The 25,781-nt window shown below is 46.2% G+C and overlaps 2 protein-coding genes and 2 non-coding genes across 5 annotated transcripts in view; all 4 read right to left on the bottom strand.

Annotated features, from left to right (window-relative positions):
* Window positions 1–1,221: 1,221 nt before the first annotated feature.
* LOC142824493 (heat shock cognate 71 kDa protein) lies at window positions 1,222–7,643 on the bottom strand. The gene is made up of 9 exons (XM_075916511.1): window positions 7,490–7,643; window positions 6,271–6,480; window positions 4,873–5,078; window positions 4,598–4,750; window positions 3,941–4,496; window positions 3,346–3,548; window positions 2,748–2,946; window positions 2,298–2,530; window positions 1,222–1,637 (listed from the first exon to the last, which is right to left on the bottom strand). Exons 2-9 carry the CDS (start codon window positions 6,473–6,475, stop codon window positions 1,452–1,454), a joined length of 1,941 nt encoding a protein of 646 aa, XP_075772626.1. The 5' UTR covers window positions 6,476–6,480; window positions 7,490–7,643; the 3' UTR covers window positions 1,222–1,451.
* On the bottom strand, window positions 1,973–2,071 carry LOC142824522 (small nucleolar RNA SNORD14). The gene has a single exon (XR_012899380.1). It is a non-coding gene; the product is annotated as a small nucleolar RNA SNORD14 (small nucleolar RNA).
* LOC142824521 (small nucleolar RNA SNORD14) lies at window positions 3,639–3,729 on the bottom strand. The gene has a single exon (XR_012899379.1). It is a non-coding gene; the product is annotated as a small nucleolar RNA SNORD14 (small nucleolar RNA).
* A 7,889-nt stretch (window positions 7,644–15,532) lies between the features above and the next one.
* Window positions 15,533–25,781, bottom strand: part of LOC102454605 (CXADR like cell adhesion molecule) — a 99,804-nt gene continuing 89,555 nt past the window's right edge. For both annotated transcript variants that reach the window (XM_075916512.1, XM_006116626.4), the window contains 4 exons: window positions 24,118–24,285; window positions 23,288–23,410; window positions 20,637–20,778; window positions 15,533–19,243 (listed from right to left, as the gene is read on the bottom strand). In XM_075916512.1, coding sequence (XP_075772627.1) covers window positions 18,949–19,243; window positions 20,637–20,778; window positions 23,288–23,410; window positions 24,118–24,285 — 728 coding nt within the window. In that variant the 3' untranslated portion in view covers window positions 15,533–18,948. The remainder of the gene's footprint in view (window positions 19,244–20,636; window positions 20,779–23,287; window positions 23,411–24,117; window positions 24,286–25,781) is intronic.

Raw genomic sequence — 25,781 nt, 5'->3', positions numbered from 1 at the left:
AACCATGGTGGACTGGCCCCCTGCTTCTCATTCATGAGCCCCTGATTTTAGTGTGAGACCATGGCTAGAGCTCTTGGAACAAGTATCAAATTACTGAAACCAGGTCTGCTTTTCAAATTGTCAGTCAAGTTGCATAACACAGGTATAGACAAACTCTGAACTATGTGACAGGATGGGGAAGCTTTTTTAGGTCAGGGCCACAGGAAAAAGAGTCAGGGTGCACAACACAAGAGTGAAGAGTCCTGAGAAGGAAGGAAACACTTTTACATTCCCCTCCCACCTAAGCTCCAGCCCTGTGGGTTAGGAGAGCTAACGCAGGGAGAATCCCTGAGCCATGGGGCTCAGATCCAGGCCAACATCCCCAGCCCTAGGCTAAGCTAGCTAAAACCCTCAGGCTTCCTTCACTTTTGCACTATTAACAGGAGGGCAGGATAACTATAGCAACAGACCCCTTCTGTAGCTTTTAAGTGTGGCTATATTGCAGCAGTTTGGTGCTTTATTTCAGGGCTTAATACATAAAACTAGCTGCATTTGATTCTGGGCGTAAGTCTAAAGTTAGACTCAAACCTATACAAAGCTTAAATGAGACTTTTTTGTAGGCCTTTAGTCTAACAGCCTACATAGTGCTTTAACACATTTCACTTTAGAATCCTAAGATGCTTAAGATGCCTGTGCCAACAGCTGCCACTGGGAGTGAGTAGCTGCGCCCTATTTTTTTGTTGCACCTTCATATGAAGATTAAAGGTGTTTACTCTTCTATAGCCTCACCAGTATCCAATTTTACTATTCAGACTGCCTGTAAGGGTGGCATGAAAGCAAACCCTTTGCTTTTTTGCTCAACAGGTAAACTGAATGTGGTCACTTAAATTTCAGTTCAAATTCCTTAAGCTTGCACCCTGAACATCTCCCAGAAGTTGAATTGCACTCCCACTTGCAGCTAAAGAAAGCTACTCAAACCATCTTCCACTGTTATGCAGCTTGAATAGCGTTAAGATGCCACATCTGTGACTGAAGTTTGATCTGTCTAATCAAAAACCCAATAGATTAAGAGAATTGGACAGCTGACTTGCAATCCAACATGAAAATAATGCTTGTAGTTCTCCAGGATGAGCTATCATTTGATTAGTCATTGTCATGCAAGTTGCTTTACATACTTAAGGAATTCTGGGTAAATAAGCCACAAGTTACCACCTTTCAAATGAAGTTAAGACTAAGCAGTGATGCCAATTAAATAAGTTTTATTCCTTAGCACGAGTTGTACTTCCAATTGTTTACAGTACTGATAAAGTGCAATGGTGTTCACCTTCCCTCCCTGTGCACATGTTCAAGTATTCAGAATGCCCAGAAACAATTTATACAGCAGCTGAAATATGGAATTTTTAGACTGCCACTGCACCCAGCCTTGAGTCCCTCAACTCTAAGTAGCCAGCTGTAGAATGCTTCCAATGCATTTAATCTACTTCCTCAATGGTTGGTCCAGATGAGGCCCCTCCAGATGGGGCAGCTCCACCTCCAGGGAATCCCCCAGGCATGCCACCAGGCATTCCTCCAGCGCTCTGGTACAGCTTTGTGATTATGGGATTGCAGACCTTCTCCAGCTCCTTCTGCTGATGTTCAAACTCTTCTTTTTCAGCCGTCTGGAACAGATCAAGTTGCATAGAACAATTAAGGACAGCTCAAGAACCTACCTACTGGGTATTCTAAGTTGTATTTTATATGCTATAGAGCTATACAACTCAGATCCAGAATTAGGCATTTAAAGGAATTAAATCTATAGCTCTTCTGCTGAACTGACACTCAGTTCTCGTCAATTTAGTGTCGTTAATTTTCAGCACAGTACTTCCTGAACTAGAAAGTGAATGTCAAAGCAAACAGGTAAACTGGGAACCCATTATTCTGACACGGTATGTTTAAAGCCAGACTTTATACCAACAAGGCAAATCCCTTTTAAGGCAGTCTTTAGAAAGCTTGGTCGCTCAGACATCCAAGGAAGGTACTTTAAGCCAACATAAGTCTTTCGACTTCTGGTGGAAACTACGAATGGTTTTTGGAGTCACTTTCATCATAGCAACCATTGCCTGCCACCACAGAACCTAGGAACCCACCTTTGATTTTGGTACTGCCATCTTCTGTAGGCACTGCAGAAAGACTACAAAGATGCCACCAATGGCAGGACAGACTTGCCAGTTTGTTGCTGCACACTGAAGTGTGCTCATTTTCAGGTTAATTTAGCAGCTCTGGAAATAGTTGCTTTTGAAAGTCTGATCATTTGACTCAGATATGTAAAATTAACATACCTGATTCTTATCCAGCCAGTTGATAATTTCGTTACATTTGTCTAGGATTTTCTGCTTGTCTTCACTGCTGATCTTGCCCTGGAGCTTCTCATCTTCAACTGTAGCCTTCATATTAAAGGCATATGATTCTAGAGAATTCTTAGAGGAAACTTTGTCACGCTGTTTCTCATCTTCTGCTTTGTATTTTTCTGCTTCCTGCACCATGCGTTCAATGTCTTCCTTGCTTAATCGCCCTGTAAGAAAGTTAATCAGATTTAGACTGTTGCAACAAGGCTTTTGTAGACCTCATTACTGCAAAATGAGTTCAGAGTATCTATACTATTCAGCAGTACCAATGCCACCCCTTGGAGGAACTGTATTGAGAAATTGAGTTCCAGTTGTGTCCCTCATGTCAGGGGCTGCACCCTTCTACAACTGCTGCAATGTTGGCTCAGTCTACACAATGCCTACCTTTGTCATTGGTAATGGTGATCTTGTTCTCCTTGCCAGTGCTCTTGTCCACAGCAGACACATTCAGGATGCCATTGGCATCAATATCAAATGTTACTTCAATTTGAGGTACACCTCTTGGAGCTGGAGGAATGCCAGTCAGCTCAAACTTGCCCAGCAAGTTGTTGTCTTTTGTCATGGCTCTCTCCCCTTCGTAGACCTGCCATAGTGGTTAGAAACAAGGACCAGTGACAGATTAGTGTTTTATTATACTGTTAGTTGCAAGTTAGCCTCTCCAACTACTTAATCTCTGATCATAAAGCCAAAACCTGTTCACTTATGGTCGCTCAGACATCCAAGGAAGGTACTTTGTGCCAACATGGGTCTTCTGACCTCTGGTGGAAACTACGAATGGTTTTTGGAATCATTTTCATCATAGCAGCCATTAGTTATCACTTTCAGCTCTGAATGTAATTATGTCCAGTCTAGTTATGGAATTAATTCCATGTCAGTTCAAACTGAAAACTGTTTAATACTTACCAGTCTATTGCCTCAATGCTGCAGCAAAACAGCACAAAGAATGAGCCCCTTAACTGGTCTGCCCTGCCTTGATACACACCTGAATGAGTACACCAGGCTGGTTGTCAGAGTATGTGGTGAATGTCTGAGTCTGCTTGGTGGGAATTGTAGTGTTCCGCTTGATCAGGACTGTCATGACACCACCTGCTGTTTCAATACCCAGAGACAGAGGAGTGACATCCAACAGTAGCAGGTCTTGTACATTCTCAGACTTGTCCCCAGACAAGATTGCTGCCTGAACAGCTGAAAGGAAAGTAACAATTTGAAGTCCTTGCCAAGAAACCCTTCCACCCCCAAAGAGAACCACTTCAACTGCAAAACAGTCTCTTTAACTTGCTCAGACATCCAAGGAAGGCTTTAGCCATCATCAGTAAACTTCTGGTGGAAACTACGAATGGCTTTGGAACCAGATTCATCACCGCAAGTAAACTGGGAACATGCTCTCTTGTAATTAAGTTGAAAGCTGCCCAAGTGACTTGGCATGGATGCCATTAACAGTCAAAGGTCACTAACATTTCAAGCCATGGTTAATGGCTAGTATGTTCCCTATTAGTCTTTGGGGCACATGGCTTGACCGCTGAGAGTACTTTAAGTGATTCAGCATTAATAGCCCCAATAATTTATCTTTTAGTTACCTGCACCGTAAGCCACAGCTTCATCAGGATTGATGCTCTTGTTCAGCTCTTTCCCATTGAAGAAATCCTGCAGGAGTTTCTGAATCTTGGGAATACGGGTTGATCCACCAACCAGTACAATGTCATGGATCTGTGATTTGTCTAGTTTGGCATCCCGCAGGGCCTTCTCCACAGGATCCAGAGTGCCACGGAACAGATCAGCATTTAACTCTTCAAAACGAGCTCTGGTAATTGAGGTGTAAAAATCAATGCCCTCATAGAGCGAGTCAATTTCAATACTGGCCTGAGTGCTAGAAGAGAGAGTACGCTTAGCACGTTCACATGCTGTGCGTAGCCGGCGAACTGCTCTCTTGTTCTCAGTAATATCCTTCTTGTGCTTACGCTTGAATTCAGCAATGAAATGATTGACCATACGGTTATCAAAGTCCTCCCCACCTAAGTGGGTATCACCAGCAGTTGACTTCACTTCAAAGATGCCATCCTCAATAGTGAGGATTGAAACATCGAAAGTGCCACCCCCAAGGTCAAAGATAAGGACATTCCTTTCCGCTCCAACCTGGAAGGAAGAAACATTGGATATTGGAGATTACCATCAGCACTGAGCTAATTAGGAAAGATTGTTTAGCTGCATTATGTATTTTAAAGCTTCCCCCTCACCTTCTTGTCCAAGCCATAAGCAATAGCAGCAGCAGTTGGTTCATTGATGATCCTGAGCACATTAAGACCTGCAATGGTTCCAGCATCTTTTGTGGCCTGGCGCTGGGAGTCATTGAAGTAGGCTGGTACCGTGACCACTGCATTAGTAACAGTCTGAACAGGGAGAGAGAGAGGGAGGAGTCAGTCATCTGTTATGTTCTTATACCACACATGAAAGTATGAACTCCTAAATTCCTCAAATTCTAATAAAGTTAGTTGAGTAGCTCAAATCTCACCTTCCCAAGATATGCTTCTGCTATCTCTTTCATCTTTGTCAAAACCATGGAAGATATTTCCTCTGGATAGAAGCTCTTGGTCTCCCCTTTGTACTCAACCTGGACTTTCGGCCTGCCAGCATCATTCACCACAGTGAATGGCCAATGTTTCATGTCCGACTGGACAACAGCATCATCAAATCTACGACCGATCAGCCGCTTTGCATCTGAAAAGAGTTAACTATTGTAATTAGCCCTTTCGCAAAAGGAAACAAGTAAAATTAACATTTCAGTTCTACTGTGTTTAAGGCCATGGGAAGCAACTCCACAGTATCAGGTGAAAGGAATTATGAAAACTGACTTATGGCATGAACAGATTTTAAGCAAGATAGCCTACCAGTATCAGGACAATATCAAAAATCTCAGCTTCATAAGAATGGAGGGGTAGTACTGTTCCTCCTCCCCACCCCTACCTCAATGTCTTATGCAGTTCTACAGATCTTATGCAGCAGAGTACTGATGTTAGACTTTAGCTGTTTAATTTTGTTATGGTGGTTAGCCTGTATGCCAGTTAAAATGACTGGGACTATATAATAAATAGAATGAGAATCTGAACTTGTCCCTCATGACAGTTAACACCAGCGTGCTGTTAAAAAAAACTTAAGCAATGTTACCTAAGGAGAAAGAAAGGCTGTCTACACTGCACAGTTCTCATGCAAAAACTTGCAGAGCATCTACATTGCATGCACATTCTTCACAACTAAATTTACAGTAAAGCATCAAAAAAGGCTTCTTCTGGAAAAGTTATTCCTTTCCCCATGAGGAATAAGCCCTCTTGCACAAGATCTCTTCCACAAGAGGGCAGTGTAGGCAGGCAACCTGAATTTCTTGCACAAGAAAGCCCTAGGACTAAAATGGCCATCAAAGCTTTCTTGTGCAAGAGCATCCACACTGCCATGTGCTTTTGCACAAGAGCATCCATGGCAGTGTGGATGTGCTCTTGCACAAGAGTTGTGCAAAAGGTCTTCCACAAGCCTGTAGCCAGAGTGAAGCATTTAACTTCCCCTCCATATACATTCAAGTTAGAGAGCCCAATTTTGGCTAAGACTCTCCACCTTTTTTCCTTAAGTGCCTTGTTAGCTAAGCAACAATACAGCAACTTTATTCAGGTCAATAGTGAAATTTAACTATTTAGGGGAGGGATAGCTCACTGTTTTGAGCACTGGGCTGATAAACCCAGGGTTGTGAGTTCAGTCCTCGTGGGACAAATCTATCAAGGATGGTATTTGTTCCTAAAGCGAGGGCAGGGGACGACTCAATGACCTCTCAAGGTCCCTTTCAGTTTTATGAACTAGGTATATCTCCATATACACACCTACAGAAGTGCTACAAATCCATTTTAAAAACCTCATTTCTTACCAAAAACCGTGTTGGTAGGATTCATTGCAACTTGGTTCTTTGCAGCATCACCGATCAACCTCTCTGTATCTGTGAAGGCAACGTAACTTGGCGTGGTCCTGTTGCCCTGATCATTGGCAATGATCTCCACCTTGCCATGTTGGAAGACCCCAACACAGGAGTATGTGGTGCCAAGATCAATTCCAACTGCTGGTCCCTTAGACATTTTGCCTGTAATGAGAACACGCTTTCAGTTCGTTAGCTAAACTTTACTAGATCTATCTATGTTAGACTAAAGAACTAAAGTATTATTATGTACACTGTGAATTTCAGGAGTCTAACATAAAATGCCAAGAATAGTGCAGATTAGCAAATGGGAAAAGGTACAGGATACTGTACCTTTAAGAGACACAGAACAAGGAAACAATTAGTAGCTAAATAACTCATGTCTACAGGTTTGGCCCTCAAGACAATATACTGTTTTAGTTCGGCTAGCAAGACACCCGGGCAGGATACATAATCCCAGTGTGTTGTAATTGGAGCCACTGGGCCAGTAAACACTGAGAATAGAGGACCAGGAGGGAGCTGCGACTTAATCTGCACGCCAGCCATGGGGGGGCGAGACCGCGCTCATCCCGCCACGTGGGTTGTAGCAGCGCACGTGCGCGCTGGGAGGGGGGCGCAGTCGCCATACCGAGGGATGCGGATTTCATCCCCAGGCCCTGGCGTGCAGCTCCGGCCGCAGGCCGCGAGCGTGACCATGGGACTACACGTCCCAGCATGCCCCGCCGCACCACGTGGCTACCAGCCCAAGCGCGCGCATGCGCTCTTACCAGCCCCTGCGGAACGAGCCGCTGCACGAGATCACATGGGCAACCCCCCCCCCCCCCCCCGCGCGCCCCTGCCGGAACCGGCCGGGCGCCCCGCAAGGCCGAGCACGTGGGATAAGCCTTACGCCAAGCAGAGCCCGCAGGCAGCGCCCTCCCCCACTGCATGGGGGCGGCGGGGAGCGATCCCGCAGCGGGCCGAGGAGCACTTCCGGGCCCCAGGGCCTTCGCCCCCTCCCGCCTCATAAACGAAGCGGGTGGGAACGAAGCGAGCGCCCCTCCCCCACGCTGGGAAGCCGCCCAGGCTGCGGACCCTGCGGAGGTCCAGGCTGCGGACCTCCGAGCACGGCCCGGCTCCAGTGGCTCTCTCTTCCCCCCCCCCCCCCCCCCAGCGGAAGGCAAGGCCCCGTTACCTGATCCGTGCGGCCTGGCTCAGCACCAAGAGAAGCGAAAGGTGGAACGGCAGCGCGGAATGAGACTGGCTGCCAGGGTGCCCACACACTTTATATACCCCCCTCAGAACCTTCCAGAACTGACGCGAGCCTTCGCCGCCAGCCAGCCAATCCTGGCGCGCCTCCCCCCGGCAAGACCCAATCGCAGTGAGCGGAGTTCGCCCCCCCTCTGTGACACACACAGGAAGGAGGCGGGTCTGCCGGCCGGCGTTCTCGAACTTTCACGCCAGTGCCCGGCTGGGGAAGTGCTGGCGGCCGGATAGGGTGGTGCTGCGAGAGGGCGGGATCCAATCAGAGCTCCAGGCTGACGCTACATTTGCATAAAAGCGCACTGCCGGCCGGAAGAAGGCGAAAGGAAGACCGGCAAGCGAACCAATTGCGTCACAGCGTGGCTGTATTTGCATATTGGGAAACGGGTGCCCGCGGGGTGGGGGAAGGGGGGTCAAGAATAACCAATCAGATCGCAGAGCTGGCGGTGTCTGCGTGGATCGTGGGTGCGGCGGGAGAGCGGGAAGGGAAACAAAATGGCGTCTGAGGGGGCCGCGCAAGGGAAGCGAATCTCGTTAGCCCGCGCCCTGCGCCCTTTCCCGCGCCCCTCCCCCACCACGTGCTGGTGCGGGTCTGCGGAGCCTCCCTACACTGACCGGTAAGGGCGGGGCCAAGGGGTTGGAGCAGCCCCTCCCCCACCCTGGTTAATGATTAACTAATTGTGGGAGTCACATCCCCCCCCCCCCCCCCGCAGCCTGTCTGCACAGGGCATAGGTCAGCGCGAGGGCCATTAAAAGTATTTGTGCAAAATCATGCCAGTGCAGAGGCTGGTCTGCGCCCTTGGGCGTCTGGCAGCACCTGAGAGGGGCCTCTGCCGCCAGCACCTGCCTCAGTCCCTGCCGCGTCCTGTGCGCGGGGAGCAGCGCGAGGGAGGGACGTACGGGCTGCAGGCGCAGCTACAGTGTTGGGGGCGGCCGTAGTATTTTAATTGATTGAAAGGGGGTCCATGGCCTCAAAAAGTTTGGGAGCCACTGCCCAGCTCCATCCCGCCTCTGCTCCCAGGTCCTGCCCTGCTCCATCCCGCCTCTGCTCCCAGGTCCTGCCCTGCTCCATCCCGCCTCTGCTCCAAGGTCCTGCCCTGCTCGCTGAGGAGACGGGATAGAGCTGGGACAGGGACACCCTGAGGTCAGTGCTCCTGTCTTTTGCCTCCCCCATCCTGCAGAGCAAGCAGGAGGCTCCTGAGGGGCAGCTCCAAGACATATGTCAGGAGTAGCATGACAGTGGCGGGAGGCCAGCTGAAGTGCCAGCACTGGGTAGTAGGACTGGAAAAACCTGTTCAATTGGTGTACCACTAAACCAGGGGTGAGGAACCTGAGGATGGATGTGGCTCCCGGCTTACCTGAATCTGCCCCCTGAGGCTTGGGGCTCCCTCCCAGCACTTGGTAGCCCATCCTGGCATTCCAGTCTCCCTGCCTTACACTGTCTCTCCCCCTCCCCCGCCTCAGTGGGGCTGGAGCGCACAGTCTACTAGCCTGGGATCACCTCTGCTCTGGTATGCAAGGGGAATGGGGGGAGTGTCTTTCTCCTCAGGTGGGGTCCACATCATTGAGGGTTTGGTTTTCCTTTTTTCGCTTCTCACTTGACTGATTTTTTTTCTGTGGGTCAGCGGTCCCGGACCCCAAAAAGGTTCCCCACCCTGACTTAAACTGGTTAACGGACTAAGGGAGGGGCAGGCAGAGGGGCAGCTGCAGTCTGGCAGGAGTGACACACACACACACACACCCGCCAGCAAGGGAGCAGCCCCCTACCCACAGCATCCTTGCCCCCTGCAGGGCTGGAGCAGCCACCAGTTAACCCAGGGGTGTGCAATAATTTTTGCCCGGGGGCCACTTCCGAAATTTTTAAAGTAGCCCCAGGCCACCCCAGAAGGATTTGCTCTGGTGGTGGGGGAGCCCCTCCTTCCCTCTAGGCACCCATGCCCTGGAAGAGGCTTAGCACGCTCCCCCACCCCAGGCCAATCGGTGCCTGAGAGCATGGGAAGTCTCCTACCGCACTGCAGGGAGCATGTGGCACTTTGAAGTGCTGCGGGCTCCTCGCTAGGGTTGCCAGGTGTCCGGTATTCAATTAGACAGTCTGGTTTTTGGGCCCTCTGTCTGGTAAAAAAAATTCAGAAAATAACTGGACATGTGCAATGTCTGGTATTTTCTGATAGAAATGTAGCCGTGTTAGTCTGGTGTAGCTGAAACAAAATACAGGACAATGTAGCACTTTAAAGACTAACAAGATGGTTTATTAGATGATGAGCTTTCGTGGGCCAGACCCACTTTCTCAGATCAAATAGTGGAAGAAAATTGTCACAACCATATATACCAATGGATACAATTAAAAAAAATGAACACATATGAAAAGGACAAATCACATTTCAGAATAGAAGGGCGATGCCGGGGGGGGGGGGGGGGAGGTAAATGTCTGTAATACCATTAGCTCACAGACATTTACCTCTCCCCCCCCCCCCCCCGCATTCCCCTTCTGTTCTGAAATGTGATTTGTCCTTTTCATATGTGTTCATTTTTTTTAATTGTATCCTTTGGTATATATGGTTGTGACTATTTTCTTCCACTATTTGATCTGAGGAAGTGGGTCTGGTATTTTCTGTTTTTCTGGCTGGGCACCCAACGGAAGCCTGGCGGGGGCGGGGAGAGTGGCTGGGAGGTGGGGCGCGATTGACTTTGGGAGCCTCTGGTTGCGTCTGACGTAGGAGTGATGCCTTGGGGAGGAGGAGAAGCCCTGTCCGTACTCCTGAGCGCTGTTGAAGCACATTGTGGAGCCGTAGCCGGACTCGCTCGTGCTTCGCTGGGATCTGCATGTGCCTGGATCAGTCTCGCTCCCCGCTGATCGATTCTCCCCCTCCCCCGGCCAGCCCTGCTTCCCACGACACCCTCCCAGCAAGCCCAGCTTCCTGATGGCTGGTTCTCCTCCTCCCGATCTCCCCCAGCCAGCCCTGCTCCCGCTGACTCCCTTCCCTGGCCAGCCCTGCTTCCCGCTGGCCACCTCCCTGATCTCCATCGGCCAGCCCCACTGCCCCTGATACTCCCCTGACCAGCCCTGCTTCCCACCAGCCGACCTCTCCCCCGCCAGCCCTGCTTTCCATCCCTCCTCTTCCCCCCTCAGCCAGTCCCACTCCCCTCCCAGCTGGTCCCTTCTCCCCCCCCCCCCCATCAAGTGTGTCCGGTATTTTTTCTAAAGCTACCTGGTAACCCTACTCCTCTCAGGGCCAGGACAGGGCGAATGAAGTTTCATTCTGCTCCCCCAACCCCAGGCCCTGATTGTCTCCTCCACTCTGCCTCCGCCCTGTGAGCAGCTCAAGGTGCTTCAAAGCGCCACGTGCTGCATGCGCGCCTCCACCCCCAGGCCTGGGGGGCGGGGGAGCACGCAAAGCCACCTCAGCTGTGCCCCCGCCCTGTGAGCAGCCCTTTTGCCCACGCAGAGAAGCAAAATGCAGCCCAGTCTGCTGCCCCGGGCATTTCAAAGCAGCAGCACTGAGTGGAGCCTAGGCTTTGGCCCCAAGCTCCATGAAGTACTGCCGCTTTGAAGTACCCCTACCTCTCCTGCGTGCTTGCTACCTCTTTCTAATAGAGGCAGAAAGGGGGGGAAGCAATGGTCGACTTGCATGTCGACTATCTGATAAACATTTGCTTTTCAGATAGTCAACTAGTCAGATGTTCACATCCCTAGGCTGGGGCAGAGGGTTGAAGTGCAGGTAGGTGCAAGCTCTGGTCTTGGGACAAGGGGTTTGGAATGCGGGAGGGGCTCTGGGCTGAGCCTGGGGCAGGGGGGTTTAGGGCTAGAGCAGGCTCTGACTGGGCACCACTTACCTCTGGTGGCATAGTAGGACTAAGGACTAAGGCAGACTCACCCTGGCCCTCCGCCACTACTGAAAACAGCTGGCATGTCCAGCAGCAGCTCCTACGGGGAGGGACAGGTGGCTCCATGCAGTGCCTGTGGATAGGAGGCCCCATTCCTTGTCACTGCAAGTTGCGGTGGAGCAAGGGACCTGCAGGCAAGGGCAGCATGTGGAGACTTCCTACCCTGCTTTTCCAAGGGGTCACAGGCAGAGCCGGACTGAGGGGTGGGCGTGCTGGGCAGCTGCCCGGGGCACCAACCGATGGGGGACGCCTGATGGCAGCTGACAGGGGCGCACGGCAGCCCTTATAGCTGCCATTAGGCACCGTGCGCCTGGCTCCCGCAGCACCGCCGTCCCCCCCGCCACCATCCCCATGGCGCCGACCAGCAGCGCCCTTCCCCCCACGGCCGCAGGGCCGGGTTGGGCAGCGCATGCGCAGTGTGCCCTGGAGGGCCGGCCCTGGTCACGAGGACGTTTTAGGCACAGGAGTGGTGCAAGACCAGGAGTCTCCCTTAACCCTTCTGTGCTGCTGGATTGTTAGTGACTGGTCCCTCAATTTGGATGCCGAAGCCTTGAGGAGATCAAGCCTGATTCCAGGAGACTTCCAGCCAGTGTTCCACATATGGGTAGAAACATTAGAGAGAATGAATTTTGTTATGTGCACCACCAGTAGAAAATGAAAACATATACAGAAGGCCCCCGACTTGCGACGCAATCAGTTCCTGGGTAAGTGTTGCAAGATGAGGGCATCATAACTCAAACCCTCATTTACGACAGGTGTGCGGGCCGAGGACGTAAGTTGGCGGTTTTCGTCCCCTTCCGAAATTACAAAAATGGTTGTAAGTGTGGGGGGTCACAACTCAAGCAGTCACATCTTTGGGGTTTCCTGTATTTTAAATTACCACAGGAATTAATTACTTCTTCTATGACAAATTAGGCATTTTACAGTTCTCTACTCGAATTAAAATTAAGCCTAAGAGAAATAAAAATTATGAAATGCACAGACCGACCAGTCAAAAACCTGAAATAAATTTTGAAAGAAGTATGTGTTGGGTCAGGAGAAGAGTGTGAAAGACAGTGTGTTTGTGTAAGTGACAGAGACGCATGTGAGTGACCGACATTCATACTGCTCCTTTAAGTATGCTAAGCGTGTTCAGATGTAGGAGCTACTGCCACCATGCTCACTCCATCCTGAGTCTTGTCACGCCCCACGCTCTGGAGATGGGGTACAGAGTAAGGATGTTAAAATGTAGATAATCAGCTAATTGCCTATTCACAGGGCTTGACAAATGATACAATCAACTCGCCTGTGGCGAGTAGATTGTAACCCGGAAGAGCCAGGTTCCGGCGATCTGCGCATGCGCAGATTGCCGGACAGCGTGGCTGGCGAGCGGGGCTCGTCGCGGTTTGGCAAGCCCTGCCCATTGACTATTCAATTAATTGTTAAGGCCAGGGGCATGAGCTATGCCCCCCTGCATAGTCCTGGGAGCTTACCCCGCTGCAGCTCTGCTTTTTAAATGTAGCAAAAGGTAGGCAGCTCTTTCTACATTTAAAAAGCAGAGATGCATCTGATTCCTCGCTCGCACCCAGTCCCCTGCTGTGCCTCTGACCTCCGCCCCCGTAGCCCCGCCCCGAGAGATGGTGCTGGGGGGAATTGGCTTTTAAGCCGGCTCCCCCCCTGCACCAGCTCCTGCTCCACCAACCTTGCTGCCTGATAGAGACAGCAAGAGGGGAGGGGGAGGAAAACAGCTAGTAACTTACATCCCTAATGCAGAGGTTGAGTGAGAGGGATGCACTCACATCAGCACCCTCCTCCTCTGCATTCCCCACCCTGTATAGCATGCAGGAGGGTTCAGGGTGGAGGAGGGACTTCAAGGCAGAGGGCTGAATCAGCAGGGCAGTCGAGGGAGGGGCAGCTGAAGTGTCAGCACTTGATAGCCTCCCAGCCAAACCAGTCAGGATCACTTGACAGAGGCTCCAGAAGCTACCAGTAAATCCTGATCTACTGGTTGATGACCACTGCTTTAGATCCTTTAAATCAGCAGTTCTGAAACTGGGACGTGATTGTTTTAATGCAGTCGTCAGGGCTGGTGTTTCACTTGTCAGGGCCAAAGAGTGAGTCCCATTGCCTAGGGCCGGGGCCAAAGCTAAACTCCAAGGCTACGTCTACACTGGCCCCTTTTCCAGAAGGGGCATGTTAATTTCAGAAGCCGTAATAGGGAAATCCGCGGGGGATTTAAATATCCCCCGCGGCATTTAAATAAAAATGTCCGCCGCTTTTTTCCGGCTTTTAAAAAAGCCAGAAAACAGCGTCTACACTGGCCCCGATCCTCCGGAAAAAGTGCCCTTTTCCGGAGGATCTTATTCCTACTTCAAAGTAGCCAGGGTCCTTTACCTCCACACCCAAGCATATGGAGCAGAAAGCAATCTCCCTTGGGTATGCACTTTACCAGTCTGGAATTCCTTCTAGAACAGTGGTTCTCAACTCATTTCAGTCCACGGACCACCAGGCCAATCCAAAAATTTTCATGGTGGACCACCTCCAGCACATGATGAATGACACAGCAACTGCTCAGCAGCTACAGTGATGCTCAGAGGAGCTTCAGACGGAAATTATTGGCAACACTACTCAGTTGCGTCCTAGGTGACGCAATGGATGACGCGCCGTGTGCTTGTGCGCCTGCTCACGCCGTGTGACTTTGGACAATGTTCCTATGCACCACCGAAAAAGTCATCATGGACCACCAGTTGAGAACCACAGTCCTAGAACCTCTAGCCACAATGCAACTTCCCCAGCAGACATCAGGATTTGGAGTTTTGTGGGGCTCAATAATGGCAGTGGATTGTCTTTACTGCATTCAATTTTATCATTAGTAGAAGTTCTGTAGGGTCTCAGGCCTGGTTCACTCTGGGCAATGTGGATAAGCCTATGTTACATAAGAACATAAGAACGGCCGTACTGGGTCAGACCAAAGGTCCATCTAGCCCAGTAGCCTGTCTGTCGACAGTAGTCCCAGAGAGGGTGGACTGAAGACAATGACCAAGCGATTTGTCTCCTGCCATCCTTCTCCAGCCTCTGACAAACAGAGGCCAAGGACACCATTTTATCCCCTGGCTAATAGCCTTTTATAGCCCTAACCTCCATGAAAGTATCTAGCTTCTCTTTAAACTCTGTTATAGTCCTAGCCTTCACAGCCTCCTCTGGCAAGGAGTTCCACAGGTTGACTACACGCTGTGTGAAGAAGAACTTTCTTTTATTAGTTTTAAACCTGCTCCCCATTAATTTCATTTGGTGTCCTCTAGTTCTTCTATTATGGGAACTAATAAATAACTTTTCTTTATTGGCCCTCTCCACACCACTCCTGATTTTATAGACCTCTATCATATCCCCCCCTCAGTCTCCTCTTTTCTAAACTGAAAAGTCCCAGTCGCTTTAACTTCTTTTCATATGGGACCCATTCCAAACCCCTAATCATTTTAGTTACTCTTTTCTGAACCCTTTCCAAGGCCAAAATATCTTTTTTGAGGTGAGGAGACCACATCTGTACACAGTATTCAAGATGTGGGCATACCATAGTTTTGTGTGTGTGTGTGTGTGTGTGAACTGCAATTGGAGAGCTTTACATAAAACATCCAAGCAAGCAGGAAAATCCACCCTGTTTGCAATGGAAATCATTTAATTTTTAAGGGTTTTATTGTCTGTCATCCCATATATACAGCTTATTAGACACTGAAATTTGATTGTTCTGGAGTAAGGGTGAATTTCTGTAGTTCTGTTTGTGAGCAGTATTTGTCCTGACCGTATTCACAATACCACCCTTATTAGTTTGAAATTTACACTCAGCCTAAATATTGATGAAATACTACTTCCATTGAAATCAGTGGCAGAATTCTCATTGATCTCAAGTAAGGCTAAGATTTCACTTAATATTTATGTATTGTGTGTAATTTAGACAGTAAGGTCAGGGGCTGGAAATGTGATTTCCTCAGGATTTCTAATTCACCAAATATTGTAAGTACAGAATTATCAAGACACTATTATCAACACAGGGCTTTTGCTTGGTGTCTTGTTTGACTGTGTAGAGTATAATAGAGCTCAGAAAGCATTCTTACTAGTTTAAATGAACTGCAGACCTTAAGTGCAGCATCTTTATTAAAAACAAAAACCGAAACCCCTAAACAGTTTTATTAAATTGTTGATTCAAAGGAATCTATAATAAATATTTTTTCCTCTGTGTCACTCAAACACAGGACAAGTACACCAATTATAGCAAGTATTAGAAAAGTAAACCCAATTTAGCTGCTGAGAACCAGAAGAAAACTACATAAGAATGTATGCAATCACATTATAGCGATAACTGGTATACATCATAACAGTAAATGCTTTAAATACAATATATTTTACAAAAAGTTTGGTTTAACTGAACTGTTTCCCTTCAAAAAACTCCTGATTGTACCATGATGAAGGCAGAAAATATCCCTTTGAAAAATGAAATGCTTGTGATTAATATCTTCCTCACATTCCCTTTTATGTTTTTTTTTAAAATAAAGTTTCATACTCAGCAGTGAAGTTCAGTGTTGACTTCATTGTAACCTGTAAGATAATTAGTATGGTCTGAACAGCAGTATCATGGCATGTTGTACTTTGCTAGTTTCAGTTAAAGAATGGCAGTTTGGGCTGGGAATCTAGACTATTCAGTGAAGGCTCAAGAAGAATATACAGTATCTTGTATCGAGGCATCAGACAACTCAGCTTTTCAAATCCTTAACCTCCATTCTCTAGTAATAAGCCTCTGATTGCTGAGTTGAAGATTTCTGTAATGAGGAACTTAGTACAATACTTATATGAAATACATGTTCCCAGCAATGTCTGCAAACTTAGTAGGGGTACACTGTAAAATTGTGGCTATCACCATTCAAACAACTGGTGAGATTCACCTCTGTGTAAGGGCCAACACCAACAAAAAAGCTATGCACTATAAAGTCCCACTTACCCCACTACACACACACAACTTACACTGGTTTAACTTAAATATTTCTTTTTTTAATCAACTTAGGCCTGGTCTACATGAGACAAGTAAATCCACCTACCTGTGGTGCTCAGGGATATGAAAAATCCACACTCCTGAACAGCATAGTTGAGACAATCTAAATCTTCTGACTACACTAAATTAAGTGTAGAAAAAACATTAGTTAAACTGGTGCAAACTCCTGGATAGACACTCATTTTGGCTTAACATTGGCTTATTTCAGTTTAGTTTCAACTTGCTTCTAATCAATGCAAGCTACATCAGTACAAACTAGTTATAATGTTGATTTAAGTTGTTTGCACAGGTTTAACTATATTGATTTTTAAAGCACATGCTTAGTTAAATGGGTGCAACCCCACTTGTAGACAAACTACTAATTTCAGCCACCTGCTTATAAAGGGGTCAATCAGTGAGAAACTTTTTTGTATTTTGGCTAGTAACGAAAAGATCAAAGTAAAGCAATGTAATGGACAACACAGCATACTGTAGCACGAAAGCAGAGGCTCTAACCAAAAGATGGTATACTTTGGGGCTTTTCCAATGGGCTTTCAAGATTGGATGTGACACCAGACTGTTCCCCCTGCACAGCAATGCTGATATGTTGCACCTCTGAGTAATAACATTGTAGTTTGCTAAAGGGAAGGAAGTGAATATTTTCACATTTAAAGATTAAGGGGATTACTGTTACTAGAAAGTGAAGTTCTCAAAGAATAGAGGCCATCTATTATTCTTCATGGATTTCCCCCAAATGGCTATGGAACACAATCTTCTGATAGAAGAAACATTCAGAGGTTTGTGTTTGATCAAGTTTTGGTGCCTCTGCAAGATATCACAAGTCATTATTTTCTAAAATCGCCATCGTACAGTTGAAAATGGTGGACCTCTATCAGAAAAAGAGGTTAACTTTAATCCCTCAAATGAAACAATTACAGATTCAAACTTGCTCACTTCTCTGCATAGTACATCTCCAATTGGATTAGACTTCTTCCATGGGATGGAGAAAACCTCTTCCACTGGTGAGAGTAAAACTCAGTTACCATAATTATTAATTCCTGAATTTAGGAATACTACATTATAGGACTTGCTGGATCAGAAACAATGGTCGATTTAGTCCAGTGTCCTGTGCTTGACCATGGCCAGTACCAAGTGCTTCAGCAGAAGATGCAATAAATACTATGCTAAACAATTATGATATAATTTGCCAGCCAAGGACATGTATCCCTAACTATCATCATTTACTGGTTTACAATTTGGAGAACAAATCTCATAAAGGCTTATTCTAATCTGCTCTAATGTGTGTTTCTTGAAAATGTCTAATACTTGGAGTCATGCTATTTTTTTACCTCAATAATGCCAAGTGGCATTGAGTTTCATAGGTGAATTAAATATACTTTATTGTATAACAAGTATTTAATTTCAAATTAGTTTTAAATTTGTTGCATGTTCCCTGTTTGCTGACTTCCCAACATGCTCCACCAATGCACCTCAACTCTTTCTTAGAGGTGTGCGAAACAATTCCACCACATTGTTCATTTAGCTGTGGGACTATTCACAAGGCTTCTGCTACAGTGCTCATCCCAGACTTGTGCATTATCATCACTGGTACCAAGAAGTGCACACCCCAAGTTCATCCTTCAAGACTTCCTATGCTGTTCATTCACTAGCCCTCACCACACAAGGGACCTCCTTTATCTGGGATTCAAGGTCTAAATCTGATCTCACTTAGGCTGATTGTACCTTTTTTTAGTATCTTTAGCTGATTTACACTGGTGTTAACAAGATCTGATTCAGGCTCCTGATTAGTCTTCAGTTTCCTCTTACAATTACAGTACTTGCATCCCCATAACAAAGTCCTTTCTTCAGCACAAAGGTTACTTCTATCTACTATATTCTTGCTACTTCTCACTACTGATTTCAGTTATCACTTGCCATGTGATTTGAGTTTTTGTCTCCTATAGTTATTTTGCTAAAAGGTATTTGCAGTGGTCAGTTCCTTTGAAGGTGATCAGAGGACTCTCCAACTAAGATACTACCTCAGAGGACAAGAGAATGTCTCAAAAACCTGTATTAAAGATGTTTTCAAACTCCCCTGAAGTATTTTATGTCTTGTGCCTCAGGTGATCCCTTTTTAAAAAAAAAATCCTGAGATTTGTTACCAGACCCCAGAACATTGCATTTAATTTTCACAGTGCTCAGCTGTTCTAATTTTCAGCTGTATTTTTAGAGTATCCAACATTCCCTTTTTTAAGCATTAACAACAAAATAAAGCCCCTTTTTTCCCTCCGACTTCAGGTCTCTTAAAAAAAAAAATCAGTGTCTGAACCTCAGTGTAGAAATATGCAGAAAGAGAGGAGGTTGACAGGGCTTCTTGTGGAGTAAATAATCAGAAGTGGTTTTAAAAAGAACCAAGATGATAAGCTAATCTAAAGATGCTTATATGGCTGGTGGTTTGTACTGTAGTTCTGGATGGCTGGATTTTTCAGACCAGAGGTGAGCAGTCAAACGGTCTGGAAGGCCCGGCTCTGAGCAGGCAACATGACTGGGGTGGCTCCCATTTTCACTAGGGTGGCATGGTTAACTTTCTTTGGATCAATTTCCCTCCCCTCTGTCTCCACCCGGCTGTACCGGGAAGGAGTTATATGAGGGGTGGCTTCCGTGGACAAAGTCCGTTGGCTGCGAGAGGCACTGTTGGCTGTCGATCTGGTTGAGGATGAGCCTGAACGTGAGCTCCTGGAGCCAGAGGAAGAGGAGCTGGGTTTCACTAGACGGGCTTTGGGAGCCTCTGCATCTTCTCTGCAAGCAAACACAAAAGGTGGCAGGATTAAAATACTGTGAGAACAAAAATAGTAACACCTACAGACTATACCAGATCAAGTTGCCACTAAGATTAGGAGAAACTTCTGAATGTTCTTTATCATTTATAAGAGATAAAAGCTTAGGAGTTTGAGCAGGGTGCAAGGACTCCTGAGTTCAATTCCATTTGACATCACACTTGCTGTGTGACACTGTGACATGTACCTTAAACCCTCAGTTTATCAGCTGACCTAGCTGTAAAATGCATTTAACTGCTCATAACATTAAGTTATACTACTTTGTGAGGTATCTGTAAAAGGCTGTGAGATGCCTGCAATGAGTGCAGAGTATGTGTGCAAAGAGTTCAGCTATTAATGGCCTGATGCTGTAATCCCCACTCAAAATGAAAAAAGTAGTTGTGTGAACAGAAACCCGTGGGGCCAGTCATGCTAGTAAATGCAGGGATATACAGTCAGGCATGTAAAAAAGGAAGAAGATGAAGCAGAGTGGGAAGAGATGGGTAAACAGATGATTTAGCAAGAGGCAGAAATAGATTGAAACAAAAGGTGGAAGGGAAATATAAAACAAGTGGGAGCTTAGGAAAGTAAGCTGCTTACTTTGATCATACAGCCATCCTGACATCTCAAAAGGCAGTGAGCCACTGCTGAATGCATTATAAAGACTCCTAACTACTGGTAAATGCATATCAGGTGGGGCAGGCACTCCTTAACAAACAGAATTAAGGGTGAAAGAAAGTGAGGCATTTTCCAAGGGCACAGCTTGCTGCAATGCATTTCTGGAGATTTCCTTTTCTAAATAATTTTCTAATGAGAATTTTGGGCAAACTGTGGCAGGGACTATCTTCTGCTGGCTTACATAATGGCCCACACCCAGCAAATATATCAGCAACAATGTTACATCAGCACTGTGTAGAAAGTCACTCATGCTGGGAGAATTCTTTCACTCAGTGCTAACCAGCAGTCTTCATTGCATCACAGCCAGAAAGAGTGCAAGAACATCCCTGTCCTACAGACAGAACCTGGAGTGAAAATCATTCAAACAGTTAAGAATTTAAAGGCAGTTCAATCTGAATTCAGTTCAGAAAAGGGATAAATATAGGCTCAGGGAGGGGTGGAAACTGGGTGTGAGTGAATGAGTCAGAGAATGAGTAGCTTGCATTTTATCTTAGATTTGCCCTTGGAAAACAGCATTTTTTATCTTATTGTAAGATCTCCACAATGTGGTCTAGAACCTTGTTAATAAAGTCAAGCATCTTAACACAAGGCTCAGAGAGATTTTTAGCTTGTTACTTGACAGACAATGGAAACCATATGTTAAAGTTAACCCATCATGCTGGGAATGTGTGTGCCTAAAGAGGGTGTGAGCAGATTACCTGATTTCATTTGGGGCCTCTTCTTCTTCATACCTCTTCTTTTCTTTCCTCCTTATGGTCAGCCACACAATCAGGAAGACCAAGGACAGCCCTACCAGGACCCCACACACTGCTCCAGCGACCATGCCAATACTTCGTGCGTCTGTTATCCCAGAAACAAATGTGTGTTAGTAGATTCTCCACAGAATCACATAGCCAGATTCCACTCCACAATCTGTTCTCTTATATCACTTAGATTTTACAGAACTATAGAAATAGAAATGTAGGGCTGGAAAGCATCTCAACAGGTCGTTTAGTCCACCTCCCATGTGGTGAGGCAGGACCAAATAAACCTAGACTATTCCTGACAGATTCCTGTTCTTACAATCCCCCTATAATGGAAATTCCACAACCTCCTTGGAAGTCTGTTCCAGTACTTATCTATCCTTATTAGAAAGTTTTTCCTAATGCCTAACTAAATAAAATTAAACTATCAATTTGCAAGTATCATTGGATGTGAGTCAGGACAAAAAATTATTTAATTAATCAAATTATTTAGCCTTGCCTGCATGCAGGACTTAACTTAGGGCAGGTCTATATTATGGGGCAACGTCAACCTACGGTACATAACTCCAGCTACATGAATAGCGTACCTGGAATTAATGTGCCTCAGGTCAAGTTGCCACAGGGTCTCCGCTGTGGGGCATTTCTCCCGTAAACTTCCCTTTTGCTTCTCATTCCAGTGTATTATTGGAGTTGATGAAAGCTAGATCAGTGGTTGATTTAGGGTCTTTACTAAACCTGCTAATTTGTCTGCTCAGGGAATTGATCACCACCATGCCGATCTCCCAGTAAGTGTGTAGACCTGCCCTTACACTGGTTTGTAAGACAATGCAGTTAAAGTCATTGCATACCCCTGTGTGGTCATTCTTATTAAAAATGGCTTATTTTGGTTTAGCTTAAACCTGTTCCTTTATTCTTGTCTACACACAGAGGCTGTGTCTAGACTGGCCAGTTTTTCCGGAAAATCAGCCGCTTTTCTGGAAAAACTTGCCAGCTGTTTACACTGACCACTTGAATTTCCGCAAAAGCACTGACAATCTCATGTAAGATTGTCAGTGTTCTTGTGGAAATACTATGCTGCTCCCGTTCGGGCAAAAGTCCTTTTGCACAAATCTTTTGCGCAAAAGGGCCAGTGTAGACAGCTTAGATTTGTTTTCACAAAAAAGCCCCGATCACGAAAATGTCGAACTGGGCTTTTTTGCGGAAAAGCACATCTAGATTGGCACAGACGCTTTTCCCCAAAAAGTGCTTTTGCGGAAAAGCGTCCGTGCCAATCTAGATGCTCTTTTCCGAAAATGCTTTTAACAGAAAACTTTTCCGTTAAAAGCATTTCTGGAAAATCATGCCAGTCTAGACGTAGCCAGAGGTTGCTCATTTAACTTAAAGTGATATTTTAAACCAGATTAGTTAAATTGATACAAAAGGCTGTGTGGATACTCTTTGTTAGTTTAAGCAGGTTTATATTTGGATTATCTTAAATTGATTATATATAGGTTTAATCTAAACCAAAATATATCACACTTAAACAGCAGTGTGTCCATACAGGGCTTTTTACTGATAAATAGATTGGTTTAAAATCATACTGTAAATTAAGCCATTGAAAATTGCATAGAAAAGCCCTTAGATTTATAGAAATGCTAAAAATGGCACCTGTGCATATGATCTGGGCATCCTTGGCTTGGCTTAAACCCCCCCTAGGTGCAGTGTTATATTGGGCATCATAAATTGTCAGTAAGCAAGACAACTTGAAAACTCAAATCCCTTTCACCTTTTTTCCTTTGCCCCATCTTGCCCACCCATTTTTAGATGTGTAGGGAAATGTTCTTTGCAATTTCAGACTGGAGTGAAGATAAATTGTAAAGCTGTCGGACCTCCACAGAGAACTCCTACTGCAGGCCTTCAACCTCTCTGCTGTTCTCACCTGTGAATTGGGCCCACAGAGTTTTGAAAAGCCAGAAAAAATGTGTTTTATGGATTGATTGATTTCTAAACATAAATCTTGGGGGATACAGTGCAGTGTGCTAGCCATAGCCTGGTATCCTGTTCCTTTCACTCCAGCTGACATGGTTAACCAGGTGTGACACCCTAATCTCTGGCCTTTATGCAGAAGATGTCAAACATGGCTTAAAAATGAAATGCATTAATTATAATTTTTAATCTGCATTATTTTGTTTCATAGTAAATCTTTTCAGGCTGTTTTTAGACAGATTTCTCTCTTAATTAGGACAGATGCTTAATTTTTGATTGGAATGTTACAGTGTATAGTCCTCTATTAAACAACCAGTACATCTGTAAGTGCCTCTACCCGCTGAATGCCCTGGAAGCTCAGCAATTCAGCATTATTGCCAGTGCTCCGCCCGTCTTCTCAGAGTCAATGGAAACAAAATATCTAAACCTCAGGTCTTTTTGTACAGCCCTCAGCCATACCAGTAACGTTATGCAAACCCATAAAGTCAATAATGAGTAAGGAAGAGTCACTTCAGATTATGCAAGTATTCAGCTCAAACACGGGTGTGGCATGTCTCCTGTACAGACACAGCTTTTAACAGCATAGGAGCTACTGCCATTGTTAAAGCATCTTGGGTAACTCGCTACCCCCTGATACTCACATTGGACTGTCACCTGCACAAAGCAATTTTCTTGTCCAGCCTCATTGTAGGCAGTGCATTGGTATAACCCTGTAGCCATCTGTGTGAGATTCTTCATTAGAACTTGTCCAGGATTAGAAAAGTCTGAAATGGAAACACAAAAATCAAATAAGTCATAAAAATCAGAGGAAATGTCTCCCTGGCAGAAAAAAGCTGTTTCCAGCCCTGTCACTGACTTTCTGGGTATTCTCGGACAAGTTGTTTGACGTCTGTGTCTCTCTTTTCCCTCCAACACTTTGTCTTACCTATTTAAATTGCAGGCGTATTGGGGCAGAGCCTCTTTCTCGCTATGTTTGTGCAATGCGGCTGCAATCTTGGGGTGGGGTTTCTAGCTGTTACGTGAATGCAAATAAATAATGCTAACAATCAGTCATATATGTTTCTATAATATCTGTCATACAAAACTCTAAACCCACATGAAAAGCAATGAATTAGGGCCTCCAAATACCCTGGGAAGTATTATTGATGTGGATCATATTGTTGACACTCAGCAAATAATAAAGTTGAATAGGCAGACTGTAAACTCAGGGCAGGGATTGTGTTTTTGTTATGAGTACCTACAGGGCCTACCGCAATGGGGCCCTTTCCCATGACTGGAGCACCTAGTCACTACTGCACTATTTCCACTCAATAGCATCCACTGTAATGACAGGGTAATAGGCTGTGAGCAACTCTGTGATTTACCAAGTGTTACAACATCAGCCAGTGACAGAGCTGGGCACGGAGAAGTAAGGCCTCATTCTTTTTCTTTCATCTGTGGAAACACCAGGAGGGGGCTTGGGATGACTTACTGACTCGTGCCGTAGGGGGCAAGTGTTCCATTTTTCCTTCCTCATCACTTATGCGCTGCCACTGGTACAAGATGGGTGCTGTGCCGGAGGCAGAATTGCACTGTAAGGAGAGTTCCTTTCCTTCAGAAAGCTCGCCTTCCACCCAGCATTTGGGCTTGGAAGGTTTCTCTGGAAGAAACAGGTTGGAGATTTGGATCAATAGTTAACTAAGAGCAGGGGTGGGCAAATACCGGCCCGCGGGCTGGAGTCCACCAGGCTTAGCTCCTGGCAGGCCCTCACCACTATATTTACCTGCACGGTCACAGGTACTGGCCATCGCAGTTCCTGTTGGCTGCAGACTGCAGTTCCTAGCCAATGTGAGCAGCAGGAAGTGGTGTCCCAGTCTGTGCTTTTTTGCACTACTCCCATTGGCTGAGAATGGCGATCCGCAGCCAACAGGAGCTGTGATTGCCAGTACCTGCAGCTAGGCAGGTAAATATAGTGGAGGTGGCCTGCAGGGGATAATCATGGCGAACTGCCGCCGTGTTATTGCCTAGCCCGTCTAAGAATCTGGTGTGAAATCCTGGCCTTTTTTGAAGTTAATGGGAACTTTGCAAGCTAGAAACCTCACCTCCAGCAACCTGGAAGCAAGCTAGAAACCTCACCTCCAGCAACCACAACAACTGAGTTTAATAAGAGCTGAGCTTGCCCAGGGAAATAGAGCAGAACCTGCCAGCTGCATTTCAATTGGCAACACTTTGGCTGGCTGCTGATGGAAACAGTGTCCTCTTGCCCTCTGGCTATCAGCTTCTGAAAGCTGCCTTTCCAAATTAACCATTTTGGGGAGGGGGGAATCATAGAAAATTGCTGCTGCTTGTTTATTGGAGGTTCTTCTGACCCCTTTACAGCAATGACTCTTTCCAGAGCCTGAGGACAAGGATGGCATATGTCTCCTATGGGCACAGAAGCATCAGTGGTAGTTCTAAGCAACGTGACATACCATCAGCAGTGGTGTAAAGGACAAAGCACCAGCCTCATTCCCTTTGGGAATTCGATACTGTCTGCCACTCACATGAGTGCCTAGTGGAGCCAGAAAGGTGAGGCACCTTGGCTCAATCCCTATAATCTCATCATGCATCTCAGTACACTGCAAATCTCTATCACACTTTGCTTCATTCCCCGAACAACCTGTGGTCCGCCCTCTTCTTTCTTCTGTCTGTCCTTTCTTCTTTTTCCCACTGCTGGAGACCCACTGCATTCGCACCCCCTTTTTAATTAACTGTATACTAAACAAAAGCCCAAACTGGAAGCCTTCAGTCAGGGAGGAAACAATGCCAACTCCCGCATCTTGTTATCAGACATCTGGCCAGTTCCTAGCACTGGGATATGAATCTAGAGTCTTTTGCTTTAATGCTGTCTGGGATCATTACCAACTCAGCTGCAATGGCATACTAGCTTTTGTGACCATATCAGATATAAAATCCAGAAGGAATGTTTTCTGCTGTCCTTTGGTTGGCTGCAGTGACCTCCAAACAGCACTTTAGGCCTTTTCCAGTTTCTGTCCTTCACGGGAAAATGCAAAGGCAAATGTGAAGCTTGAGTGTGAAACCTGGACAGGAGATACTGGGAGCAATTCAGGTGCTTCTGTATTGTACTGAAGCAAAATGTGCCTCAAGGAATTGAGT

The sequence above is a fragment of the Pelodiscus sinensis genome, unplaced genomic scaffold (genome assembly GCF_049634645.1).
Source record: "Pelodiscus sinensis isolate JC-2024 unplaced genomic scaffold, ASM4963464v1 ctg35, whole genome shotgun sequence".
NCBI classification, from domain to species: Eukaryota; Metazoa; Chordata; order Testudines; family Trionychidae; genus Pelodiscus; species Pelodiscus sinensis.
This window is presented reverse-complemented; position numbering and strand designations above follow the sequence as displayed.